This window comes from Pelmatolapia mariae, linkage group LG3_W, assembly GCF_036321145.2.
Source record: "Pelmatolapia mariae isolate MD_Pm_ZW linkage group LG3_W, Pm_UMD_F_2, whole genome shotgun sequence".
Taxonomy (NCBI): Eukaryota; Metazoa; Chordata; class Actinopteri; order Cichliformes; family Cichlidae; genus Pelmatolapia; species Pelmatolapia mariae.
Genome location: NC_086229.1, coordinates 51,258,956 through 51,272,846, shown reverse-complemented (window position 1 = coordinate 51,272,846; position 13,891 = coordinate 51,258,956). Strand labels below are relative to the sequence as shown.

The window sequence follows — 13,891 nt, the reverse complement described above, 5'->3', positions numbered from 1 at the left end:
AGCAGGTCAATGACAAAATGAAACTGGGACTGCTGTGAGTCACTGGAAACAACAGCGAGCTATGAGCCTTCTGCCCGACAGGTTCCTAAGACGTGGTTAATGTTGCTGAAAGTGTGGATCTGAAACAATGTAGCAATCTTAGTCTAAAGCTAAAAGATGTGTTTTCATAAATGTAAACAAACTGAAACTCATAATCCAGAAATAGCTTTTAGAGTCCAGACTCACCACTCAACAGCACAAACAAGCCTGTGGTCCCTGCTGTCCCAGCTGGGGTTGGACAGTCCGTGGGAACTGTTTACTATCCAGCAAATCTTTGTATTGGATCTCGGGCCTAATCATCCTCAGACAGGCCGTCCTGGAAGCATTGTCGAGACCCGGCTGGAGCTCGTATCCAAGAATCTTTACTACTCCGCTCTGAAAGGGTTGGATATTTTTGTCGCGTATCCGATACGCTTCTATGGGCTTTCCACCATCCTTCAGACAAACCCGGCCCAGGATTTCCCGCCGCATCCTGAGAAGAGCTACTTCTTGCTCCATCTGGGCACAATGGAGCTCATTACGCTGTTGCTGCCGGACTTTTGCTGCCGAGCGTTAAGGCTAAATGAGACTACAGCATCCAGTGACCAGCAGAGGGCATGTCTCAGCAGGATCATAGACTCATCAAAGCATTCGGACACAAGAATCAGTCTGAATGTCCATTATTGTCCATGCCAAAATCAAACCAAAGCAGGTTGCGGGCATAGTGGTTGTTGCAAAGACGAGGGTCATAGTATTTATTTGGGTCGTCGACAAAGTCGCCAAGCCCCTTTGCCTTCCGAAAGGCAGGAGCTACTTCTTTGTAATAAGCAAAAGAGGACTCGGCCAGCGCGACAGGATCCCTGATGATAGAAAAGTAGAATGTGTCTGCAGGCATCACTTTCTCCACCTGAAAGACAAAAATTGAAACAGTTACAAAAAATGATACTACTGCAGTAGTATCACGTGTTGTCTCTGACATCCGTCACGGTTCAACTATCTATTGTTTTAATTATGAAACCAACAGAAGCTCCTCTGATGTCATTCTACCACTGAGCATGCTCAATCTGCACAGAGGGTTCGGCTTGCTGACACGGGTATTTACAGGTATTTACACTAGCAGTCTGGTGATTAGCCGGAATGACAAATAGTGCTAATGTCACGGTTCTGGGTCAGTTTTGACCCAGTATTTTGAGTTTTGATTGTTAGTTTATTTTTGAATGATTGTTGTGGTTTTGGGTGCTATGAGTATTATTAATATGATGATGATTATTATTATTAGAGTTCTATGTTTCTGTTTATTTGTGTTTAGGATTTGTGTTCTCATGTTTTGTGTGGGTTTAGTTCCATGTGTCATTTTCTGTCTGTCTCTCAGTGTCGAGTCTGCGTCTTTGTGTAGTGTTCTTGTTTCCTGTTTTATTGTGAAGGTCTGCGTCTCATGTGAGTGTGTTCAGTTTTACCTCTGTCTCGTCTTGTTGATTACTCCCAGCTGTGTTCCCCACCTGTGTGTAATCTCCCTGTGTTTCCCTGTGTGTATTTAAGTCGCGTCTTCTGTCTTTGTAGTTGCTGGTCTGTCTGTGTATCCACCCTGCGTCATCTGTGTGTTCTCCCTGCTGTTGTCTTCATGTACCATCGTCTCCCTGCCTTCATGTTCAGGTTCATGTTCAGGCTCAGTAGTTTAGTTCTCCCAGTATAGTTTAGTTCTCCGTTTACCGTTTGTCCATCTATACTTTTGTGTTTAATAAACCACCCTCACACCTTCACTACTGCCTGCGATTGGATCCTCCTTTATTATTTCCACACGGCTCATCTCACTCGCCGTGACAGCTAATGCACGGCCCGGCAGAGTTAGGCTAACCAACCCCACTGGGACCTTTTAGTGCTGGTTGAAGGGTTCAGTTCCCTAAGAGTCTGAAGGTTTGGATGGGCTGGCAGTCCTCCTACAGTCATACAGGCGGTTAGGTAAAGTCAGACTAAGCATGGAAATAAGTGTCTGTAGTGTTTTTTGTCCAATTTGAGCAAATTTCTAAATGAACATCACTTTAACCCACAAAATGACCTCTGTGTATTATTTTTGTGTATTTTCGTCATTAGTTGATACCGATTATCTTCTGCCAATGTTTATTATATGGCTGAGGCTACTGCCGTGTCACATCTGTATATGAGTTCGTACACTTTCATTTTCTATATATAAACTATAAAATGAGTCTCTTTAAAATGTCCGGCCATGCTGGAAATTTGAACAGTGGAGGATTATACAGATTGCTGTATGATTATCAAACCATTTTCAGTCGTTACTGTCAGCCTTCTATTTAACACACCATTCTCCGCCCGTGAACGACTTACCTCTGGCTTATTAAACCTCATGATGTAAAACTCCGTGGCTCGGGGACCTCGATAACCTTTGACTCTGTGAGCATTGAAAGGTAGTGGGTACCTCAGCTAGTAGCCCAGTGGGAGGGCAAAGCCAAGGTTGCGTTCCTCTCCAAAGCGGTACAGCATGTTGAGCACTGTGCTGCTTGCTGTCTTGTGTGTCTTGAGGATTATTACAATTTTTTGCTACATTTCAGCTTTTTCAGCTATTTTTAGCAGACAGCTTCGGCATTACAGCATCCACACTGCATTTTTGCAGGAAATGCAAATCTTTCTAGTTATTATTATTATCTAGACCAATCTAGACTAGACTGTGATCATTACAGCCACAGCTTGAGGTCTTTAACAGTCTCAGTGTTTTTCTTTTCATGTTTGTCTGAGAATTTCCCCAAATCATGCGATGATCATGATTACTGACAGTCTGGTATGAAAAGTAGTTGTGTGGGTTTTGTCTGTGTCATAGTTTCACAGAAAAGCGTCATCAAGATGTAGTCACAGCCAGAGGCCAGCAGGTGTCACTGTGGAGATGGTTTCAGATTGTTTCCACACTTCAATATAATTCCTGCACAAATGCTTCAGTGTTTCACGAAGCCTCGCTTTGCCCATCACCAGCAAGCATGCACCAAGTGCTGTTACTGCTGCACACACGATCTTTTCTCAGATCGACCAAACTGTCCGACCTGCAGATGTGCGTGGTTCATTCCCATGTGTCAGTTTAAAGATAACTCACTGAGTGTCAGAAAGACGAGTTTGCTTCTCTTCTCTACTGCAAGTGAAAAAAACAAACTGCAGGATTTTATTCATTTTAAATGATATCAAGGTCTGGGCTATGTGACCACCTGTTTGTGGTTTTGCACTGGTTGTTTCTGGTTTAAGTAATATTCTATGTTGTTGTTGTTGTTGTTTTGTGACCCTGCCAAGAGGGGACACTCTTTAGAAATGAAGACAAACACAGCAGTTGGAAATCTCCAGTTCATTATATGTGTGATGGTGGTGATGATGATACAACAATATTACTACTACTAACAATAATAATACATTTTATTTAAAAGCACCTTTCAAGACACCCAAAGACACTTAACAATAGAATCAAATGCATAATCGAACAATGACAAAATGAAGAACAATAAGAAACAAAAAGCACAACATAAAATAAACAAACAGTGGGTTCACAGTGAATATGCAGATTTGAACAGATGGGTTTTGAGTTGGGATTTAAACTGGGAGAGAAAAGCAATGTTTCTGATATCTGGGGGTAGAGAGTAACCGAAAGCTCTGCTTCCCATAGTGGTGAGGCGGAAAGAAGGCAACGCAAGCTGGATAGAAGAAGAAGATCAAAGTGAGCAGAAGAGGTTGTGTTTAACAGGTGAGAAAGGGAAGGAGGGGCTTCTAGAACATAGTGGATATATATATATATATATATATATATATATATATATATATATATATATATATATATATATATATATATATATATATATGTGTGTGTGTGTGTGTGTGTGTATGAGAGAGAAAGTCGGGTCAAGGCCCAAAGGCGATATAAGGGTGGCGGCTCACAACAGCTTTTGTTTGCTACATGGATCATTTTAGTTCAGCTGGGTGTCTTTCCTTTTGTTATATTTCTTTAAGAGTTCAAAATGTGTTCATTACATAAATAAAAAAGTAATTTTCTCTGTAGCACTTCATGGATTTAAGCAACACACCTTAGTTGTTCACACAAAGCTTAAAGGTAAAAACAAACAAACAATATATACAGTGTTATCTTCATTTTAGATGTTAAAAAGTATTTGCAGCTCCCAGTGTTTTGTTTTGCGTGGAAATCGCGTCCAAATGGCTCTTTGGGTGTTAAAGGTTGCTGACCCCTGGGTTAACTCACAAAATGAGTTAAAAAGGGGGAGACTGTTACGAAATAAATATATATTCTTAGTGCTTATTTTCTGATTATATTGTTTCATGTATTTTAATCATAAAGGCTTTTATAAACCAAGGTCAGATGTGGCAAAGAATTAGGTCAGAGGGTGACAGGTCGCCTAGCAACAGAGGCTTTAGTAAGGGGAAGTTAAGAAACAGGAAGTTTAGTGCAGAGCTGCAGAGGCATATTAATAAAATACAGGAAACCAGACAGAAAAAGAAGAACTAAGTAACACACACACACATTAGTCAGACCAGAAGGAGTTGTTTTGATCGAAACTGTGTGTGTCTGTGTGTGACCTATAGCAGAACTATGTATACGTATTTTGCCTGGCAATGCTTTTAGCACTGGGGTACGTGCTCGTGTCTGCAGTTCTCCCTTTCCGGAAATGTACAATAAAGATCATTTTTTGAGCTTTGACCACTCTGAGTAGGAAGTCTTTCTCTGTCGCCAAAAGAATTTAATACCTCCTACCCACCTCGACATACAAACTCTGTGTGGCTTCACGTCTTCTGTTGATGTTTACATGATCGAAATAACTTGAACACAAACAAAGAGGAAGACAGAAGGAAAAAACTACAAGTCCCAGCATCCTCTGTGTTTAGGGAGCAGTAGTGAAAGTGAAAGCAGGAGGAGGAAGGTGGAGCTGAGGCAGGTGAGTGTTAACATGAATATGTTTCTTCTTATGACATAAAATAATTCCACGCTGTTCGTGTCTGTGGGTGAAATGTGAGGCCGGTCGGCTCCTCTGAGCGCTGGTTTCCTGTAAGTAGAGAGGAAGTGAGTTTAGCTGAGCCTCCGTTTAGTGTGAGAGAGCAGGAGGAGAGTGAGAGCTGTGCTGAGGCAGGGTGAGTGTTAACACCGCCCTGACATTACTGTGTCTCTGTGGCGGGAACAACAGGCTCCGTCAGTGGAGGCAAAAAAATCAGACTTTGCTTTTTCAAAGGAAACAACTTTATGTCGGAAGTTCCCGCACGCTCATTGGATAACGATGTGTCAATCTCGAGCTATTAGCCAATGAGCGTGCGGACTCACAGAAAGAGCCGCCTTCATCACGGGACTTTAAAAACTACAATGGCGACAGAAACTCCGTGAGTGGAGTTCAGGCTGACGTCATGAAACTGTGACGTTTGAGACACTTCCTGTTCTCAGTCCCAGCGTCCTGATCACCGAGGTTTCTGTTGCTCTGATATCTGATATTGATTATATTGGTAAACAGGCTGTAGCATAAACATCAAACACAGCTGAAGAAGTTTTTGGATGGTTGACTTCAAATGATCCGTCGGTTTGGAAAGTAGAAACAATTTTAAAAAAGGTGAAGCTGATGCAGGCTGAGTGTTAACACCAGGACTTTAGAGGGAAGAAGAGTCACAGCTCAGCACATTGTTGACGGGTTGTTGTATAATCGGGGGAAGACATCTGAATCATTGCAGGGGGAATGGCTTTCACAACTTTAATTAACATAATAATTAATATTTAATAATTAATATTAATATTTAATACTACATATTTGGATTTCTTTGAAATGAACCAAATTCTTTTATTTGTTGGTTGTTGTAGAGCAGGGCGATATGACCAAAAATATTTATCACGATATACATTTGAAAATTTGCGATTACTATGTAACTGACAATATAATTGACACTAGACAAAATACTTTACAACTCCACAACTTCATTAGTGCAAAAAACAAATATCAATGTATTTTCACTTAAACAAGCAGCTGTTTTAAGTGCATTAAAGTTATATAAAAAAAAATTAACAGTGCAAATGCAAATTCCTCGCTGACAGTTTAACTAAAAAGCATTTCCAGTGGAAACTGGCCGACATATCCTCAGCATAACATGTATAATATCCACAAAACTTAAAAAGAGGTTATACACACAATACAGTAATATTATGTTGAAGCACAGTACGTATCACTCCGCGAGGCTCCTCCCTATGATAGCCGTAATGCTCCGACAATCCATCAAATGGTGTGGCTTCGTTGCTTAGCAAAGTCGTACTGAAACATTTTGAGCGCCGTGTAGCACATAAAATTGATACCAGGTCAGTAAACACAACCAGAATTCATACATAAGGCACGCGGGATTGTAAGGGGCACTGTGGATTTTCAGAAAAATCAAAGGATTGATTTTAAGTGTGCTGCATTTTCCAAAACACACGGTAATAACGACGGCCCACTAGCACAAATAGTGCTTTGTTGTCGGTCTGATGGACGAAAGCCGAAACAGTTCCACACCACTGAAGTTGCAGCATATTTACAAACCAATTCTGGTTCATTCGTTTCATTCAACAATCCACTTTCGCTCTTCTCATTCTGCGTCGCCGCCATGTGCGTATGTAAACGAAGGCATTGCGCATGCGCGTTTGACCCATATTCTATTCTTCTTATCGTTGCCCAACATTATACCAGTATTACAGTGAACGGTATGATATGGCCCAGCCCTAGGTTGTTGGATATTTAACCTCTACAGTCAGGAAAGGAGGAGATGAGGCCTCAACAATGTTGGGTTGTAGCTGTGGTTCAGGTTAGAGTGAGTGTCCATGGAATAAATGTAAGTCAGTGAACTGGAAACATGACTGTGTTAAACTTTCTTTTCCTTTTTATAATGAGTCTAATCAAAGGTGTACAGAAGTATCTCCACTTTGACTTTGACTCTGTGTCACCATCAGAGCTTCTGCACAGTGTGTTTCTGGGGCAGATAACATTGCAGCATTATGGAGACATTATGGAGACCAAAAGAAAAGCGTCTGGATTTCTTTAAGTTAAAGAAATCCAGACGTTGTTGGTTTCAGTGTTTAGTCTCATTCACACACTCCCTCAGACTCTTCACACACACTGATTTGCTGACATAAACACACTCCTGTGTGCTTTCTTGGCTTCACACACACACTGAGGACCATCTACAGACTGTGAGCTCCGTCTTCTTTGTCTTTGGAGCCGAACTCTGACAAAGTTAGGAACAAAACTTTCTCCAGCGTGTGAACTTTCCTCCTAGACTCAGTCTGAGCAGTCAGACCACATATTTCTAAAGCAGCACATGAAGGTGTGGCTCACACACACACAGGTGAAGGAAACAGCTGCAGTATTAAAAACTGCTTCACTGTCTACAAATATATGAACTGAATGTTTCTTTCAGGCTGTAAAAACCTTATTTATCCTCCATTACAGTCCTGCATTCAGAGGATTACTTCTCTTATATTAGTACATGTATTTTATTCTGATGACATGAAACTCTGAGCTGGATTGAATCCATTGAATCAGAGTCCAGGACTCAGACTAAACACACTGAATGTGTCCTGAGCTCGGCCGCTGTTCCACAGTAACTGCTGTCACAGTCACTGTTACTGAGTTAGCTTAGCTAGCAGAGCAGCTAGCAGTTAGAGTATGAACTCTGTAAGCAGTCAGCTCGGTCCTGGACATTGTTACTGACATAAAGCTGCTCTCTGCAGCCATGTTTGACCTGCTGCTTTGTAGGACTACAGTAATGGAGGATTTGGAGGCTGAACTCGGCTCTGTGACACTTTTTGTAGTGAACTGATGAAAGCTGCGTCTCAGATGGATGTTAGTCCAACACATCAGACACGACCTCTGCAGCTCTCAGTTGATGTGCACATGAATGATTTGTGTTTCCTCTGCAGGTGAAGGTAGAAAGTGTGTGTGAGCTGATGTGAATTGAGCAGCATGGATCAGTGTGAGGACAGAGAGGAGGGAGTCCCTCCCTCTAAAAGAACTCTGTGTGGGGAACATGAGAGCCAGACCAAAGCTCAGAGGTGAGATGACCATCTCTAACTGTCCATGACTCTTCTCCATGTCACAGCTCAGCACTCACATCACTGCTCCATCATTATTCACACTCATACCTCTGTGTGTGTTGTTTTAAAGAGCAGCGCTGTGGGGCAGACCAGGCTCAGCTGGACATAACCCTAAAACTAATCCAGAACCTGGACCTGAACCCAGCTGTGTTTCCTTAAAGAGCAACGAGTCGAAGGAAATTATTGAAAACTTTAACAAAAGACTGTTATGTGACAAAAAGTAAGTACATTATTTTTATGAGTTTCGGGTTGTTCATCATGTCTTTAATTTAATATTTCCAGTTTTTCCTTCCTATCTCATGAAGTTGTTACATTTATTGTTTTTGTTTTAGGATCAATAAGAGGCCAGAATCTCCTGGACCTGAACCCAGCTGTGTTTCCTTAAAGAGCAACAAGTCAAAGGATGTTGTTATAAACTTTAAAGGCTGTTCTTCTGCTGCTGAGAGGTAATGTGTGTCTAGATGTTGTTCCTGACTCTGTATTTTTGAATAAATCCTCATGTTTAATATCAGCTCAGCCCTTTTTCACACACATTTCTATGTTGGTATGTGAAGCGGTGTGTGTTGGAGTGTTTCCACAAACACAGCAGTCAGAGTGGAAAGAGTGGATGTTGTAGGAGGTGTTTGTGTAGGGAAGAGGCTGAGTGTCTGTAGGACTCCAGCTGCTCCAGCAGGTGTCTCCTTTGTGCTTTGCTTCAAACACAGTGTAGGGAGGAGCTTCCACTCAAGTGTTTCAGGTGTTGCTGGATGGAGGAGGACAAATAGTTTTTCCCTTCAGTGACACTTCAGCAGCTCAATGTTCTGGGGAGATGTTTGTCTTTATGAAGGTTTATGGATTATTGTTCTTACTTTGGTTAAACTGAGCAATACATTTTCCATCTAACATTTAAAGTAAATTTCCAGGTGAAAAAAAGATCTGCAGCTGCAGCCTCTGTGATGTTTCACAGTCTGAAAGTAACAAATTCAACCAGAGTTCAAACAAAGGCTTAATATACGTGTGTGTTTGATATAATGCCAACAAGTACAAATAGGTGTTCTTACAGGTGTTAAACATAGAGCTCTGATAAGTCTGGTGACTTTCACAGTCAGCAATTTTGCTGCCTTTTATTTTATATTGGCCTTTTTAAAGCCCTTCAAATGCTCCCACATTCATACAGAGCTCCTTTACAGTCCTTCTCCTCTCACACACGACTGATTTGTCTGCAGCAGCTGTGTTACTGCTAGTATTTTATTATGTGTGTAATCTCCTCATATTGTTCCTATGGTTTAGTTTGACTTCCTTCTGCAAACTCAGCTGCTCTGTTGCTGAAACACGTCTCCATGAATATGATTGATCAGATGCTGCCAACACCATGTGTTTCATGTGAACGCTCAGCTGAAACCCTGGGTTGACTTATCGAGTTAATAACAAGCTTCATGTGACTGTGAGTGCTAAAGTGAATCAAGATAAAGGAAAGAGACCCTGCTAATGTTGGACTCACTTCTTAGTGTAGATCCCAGGAGGAAGTTCAACATAGCCAGCCATTCTTTGTGCGAGCTCGACCAAACCTGAGACCACAGTGCAGGATAATGATTATCATCTGTCTCTGTCAAGCACATTTAAAATCCACAAATAACAAAAATAATTATATTTGATCATTAAAAATATGTTTTCAATTAAAAAAGCATGAGCACACTGGTGGATTACAGAAACATGAAAACTCGTTAACAGTAAAGTTCATTTAGGCGTAAACAAAGAGGCAAACATACTTAAGTAGAAGGACTGATGTTTGTGTTAAAATACCCTCTTAAAGCTGAAATACTGATTCAACTTCTTTACTCAAGTAAAGGTCAAAGAGTCCAGGCTCTGAAATGTACTCACAGTATTAAAGTAAAAACTCCATCTTTGAAGGAAATTTCTGCCAGTTTTTGTGCAAAGTTACCTGAATTTCTACCTCCAACATTAATATGAGAAAATTATCTGAACTTTTATTCTAATGAATTTAATCAGCTTGAACATTTTGTAGCACAAAAGTAGAAAAAACCCAAAGGGAATAAAAAATAACTCCATTTGCTGTTGCCTGCATTGTAGATGGGTGGCTTTGCCTCAACACCTAAACAGGAAAATGAGTTTAGTCAAGTATTAAAGTGGGATTGAAGAGGTCAGGAAACCAGAGATCAGGTGTTGTGGTGCAGCATGGTCACAAGGATCATTTAGAAATGGGTCAAAATATTTTCTCTTCTAGATTTTTTGCACACAGTCTGATGTGCTGCTGCTCTGAGGTTTACTGCTCTCTGTGTACTTAGAAAACTGTGAGGTACAAGTAGATTTGACACAAGTTATAGGGGACTTAATCGTTAAGTAAGAAGAAAGTTTGAAGCCTAATCTTGAAAGTAGAGATAGTGTCTGTCTCCCGAATCCAAACTGGAAGCTGGTTCCACAGAAGAGGGGCCTGAAAACTGAAGGCTCTCCCTCCCATTCTACTTTTAAATACTCTAGGAACAACAAGTAGGCCTGCAGAGCGAGAGCGAAGTGCTCTAATAGGGTGATATGGTACTACAAGGTCATTAAGATAAGATGGGGCCTGATTATTTAAGACCTTGTATGTGAGGAGCAGGATTTTGATTTCAATTCTGGATTTAACAGGAAGCCAATAAAGGGAAGCCAAAACAGGAGAAATATGCTCTCTCTTTCTAGTCCCTGTCAGTACTCTTGCTGCAGCATTTTGGATTAGCTGAAGACTTTTCAGTGAGTTTTTAGGACATCCTGATAATAATGAATTACAGTCGTCCAGCCTGGAAGTAATAAATGCATGAACTAGTTTTTCAGCATCACTCTGAGACAGGATATTTCTAATTTTAGAGATGTTGCACAAATGGAAGAAAGCAGTCTTACATATTTGTTTAATATGTGCATTGAAGGACATGTCCTGGTCAAAAATGACTCCAAGGTTCCTCACAGCATTACTGGAGGCCAAGGTAATGCCATCCAGAGTAAGAATCTGCTTAGATACCATATTTCTAAGATTTTCAGGGCCGAGTACAATAACCTCAGTTTTATCTGAATTAAGAAGCAGAAAGTTAGCGGCCATCCAGGTCTTTATGTCTTTAAGACATTCCTGCAGTTTAACTCATCGGTGTGTGTTACCTGGCTTCATGGACAGATGAACAGCTGGGTGTGCTATGTCTTCTGATGATACTGCCTTGGTGATTTTAACATCCATGTCTGCTGTGACTCTAAACTTCTGGTCAAGGACTTTTTAAATATTATTGACTCTTTTAACTTGACCCAGTGGGTTACTGGTCCCACGCATGAAAAAGGTCACACACTAGACTTGGAGCTTTCCCACGGGCTGGATGTGTGCATCACTGAAATATCTGAGTTGGGCATCTCCGATCATTTTCCTGTGTTGTTCACTGTAACGCTGCGCTGCTCGGTAGGTAAGCCGTGCGCCTCAGCGTGTAAAAAGCGAGCGCTTAATGCTCTAACAGCGCCGCTTTTCTGCTGCCTTTATGGACTCTGGAATAATGAACTCCAGCTGTTAAAGTGTTGAGGACCTTTCGGACACTCTTCATTCTACCTGCACTGATATTTTGGACTCTATTGGTCCGTTCAGGACTCTGCGCGCTAAGCATTTATCAGAGCCGTGGTTGAATGAACATACGCGCTCCCTCAGACGTGACTGTAGACGCGCCGAAAGGAGATGGAAAAAGGACAGATTGTATGTTTCTCTACAGATTTTAAGGACTTTCTGTCTTTCTGCTCACCAAGAAGCTGTAAAAACTGCAGACACAGTTTGTCTTAAACTTAGTGTCAGTAAACAGTCACAGGCCTCAGGTACTTTTTAATGTCCTCAGTCGTTTTCTTCATTCACGTGATAATGTTGGAGTCATTTCTTCACCAAGTATTTGTGATGATTTTTTAGCATTTTTAACAACAAGGTTCTATCTATTAGGGCTCTTGTCTCGCCGACTGCTGCCTCAGATCCGAGTCTTTCTCCTGTGTGCTCAGCTGTCTTAGAGCAGTTTGATCCTGTCTCCCTTAATGACTTGAGTGCAGTAGTTTGTAACCTAAGATCATCACACTGCCCCTCTGATTGTCTCCCCCCAACTACTCTTCCAAGGATTGTCAGGTTGGAGATTGGCCTATAATTAGCTAAGACAGCTGGTCTAGGGATGCTTTTTAAGTAAAGGTTTAACTACAGCCAGCTAGGGATGGGTACCGTTTAGATTTGAAAAGCTGCTGAATCAGAATCAGTTGCTGATGATGGCTTTTTTCTTTTACATTAATCATGTATAATCTTAACTCAAAGTGAACATAGACTTGATTGAAGTAACTCAGATCAGCCAATTCAAAATGCTTATTCAATCAACTCTGAGTTTATGGCTAGACTCAGTTTGTTGGCCCTGCACCTTCAAACTATTCCCTGTTTGTCCCTCATGTTTTTTGGATATTGTTTTCACATCTTATGTCACGGCTAGCGGGGCGAGCCATGTTGAATTTAATAAAGGACCCAAGATGCCGACACTGCTGTGAAGTGAGTGAGCTTTATTGAAACGGTGAAGTGCAGCGGAGATGGCCTGTGCAGAAGCTAAGATAACTTCTACTGAAAAAACTAAAACACTAACCTGAAACCTTAAACGGAGACACGGGGAGATAACACAGATGAGCCGGCAACAAGCAGGAGAAAACAAAGGGCTCATATACACAAAAAAACAATCGGGGAATGAGAAAAGGGAGGGAGACACAGCTGGATTAATTGGACATAACCAGACAAGGGGAAGCAAAAGTAGACACACTAACGTAGGACATGGCACTGTCAAAATAAAACAGGAAGTGAACACAGAGACACAATACTAACACAGTACAGAGGGAACACAGAAACCAAAAGCTCAGAACTAGAAAATCTTAATCAGGATGAAATTGTAACAAAAGACAATAACAATCAAAACAAAACCACTGAGTCCACAGACTCGGGACATACATCGGCTCAAACTGTGCTCATAAATATTTTGTAAATCAGACTGTGTAGTTGTGAACTGAGTTTTGTAACATTGTGAAACAAAATATGTGAAAAGTTTATGTTTTTGCGTTCATTGATTTGTGTGTGTAAAAATGTAAAACGTGTAATAAACATTAGAACTACTTTTGCTGACACAAAGTTTGGCGAGCACTGCAAGTTGTCCCTTTAAACCAGTCACTGATATAAAGAGAGCACCTTGTTCCAGGCATCTGAGCATGGAGGGAAAGCTTTATGCAGGAGATGGTAAGAGCTGTTGGGACTAAAGAAACTGAGCAGAAAACTACAGACATCTGGAAACTGAGTTGTTAATTCTCAGTGGGATCACCAGGACTAGCAAAGCTTCACCATGACAGTCATCTGATTGACTGAAGCCATCCAAACATCACTTCATGGACCTTTAGCTTGTGTCTGTGTGTGGACAGACATAACATGAGCTAATTATTCATTACTCCTCCACAGAGTGGAGCAGGAGGGAGCAGAGGTTTCCACTGGTCAGTCTGCACAGCAACATCAAACACACCTGGACTCTGTGGTTATGGTTTGTAGTACTACGTTTACATTTGTTCTTTTCAGTCACCTCTGTGCTGCACTTTGTGGACCAGAGGATTGTCAGTGTGTCCAACATAAATCAGAGTTTGGGCTCCATGATTTCAGTCAGATTGGGGTGACTGTAGCTCAGGAGGTGAGCAGGTCAGCTACTAGTCAGAAGCTTTGTGAATCAAACCCTGGCTGGCAAATGTACTGGGTAACGTACTAAACCCAAGCTGCCC

The 13,891-nt window shown here is 41.3% G+C and overlaps 1 protein-coding gene across 1 annotated transcript in view; it reads right to left on the bottom strand.

Annotated features, from left to right (window-relative positions):
* Positions 1 to 228: 228 nt before the first annotated feature.
* Positions 229 to 13,891, bottom strand: part of LOC134623541 (galactose-3-O-sulfotransferase 2-like) — a 91,932-nt gene continuing 78,269 nt past the window's right edge. Inside the window, exon 5 of the mRNA XM_065470184.1 lies at positions 229 to 531. Coding sequence (XP_065326256.1) covers positions 229 to 531 — 303 coding nt within the window. The remainder of the gene's footprint in view (positions 532 to 13,891) is intronic.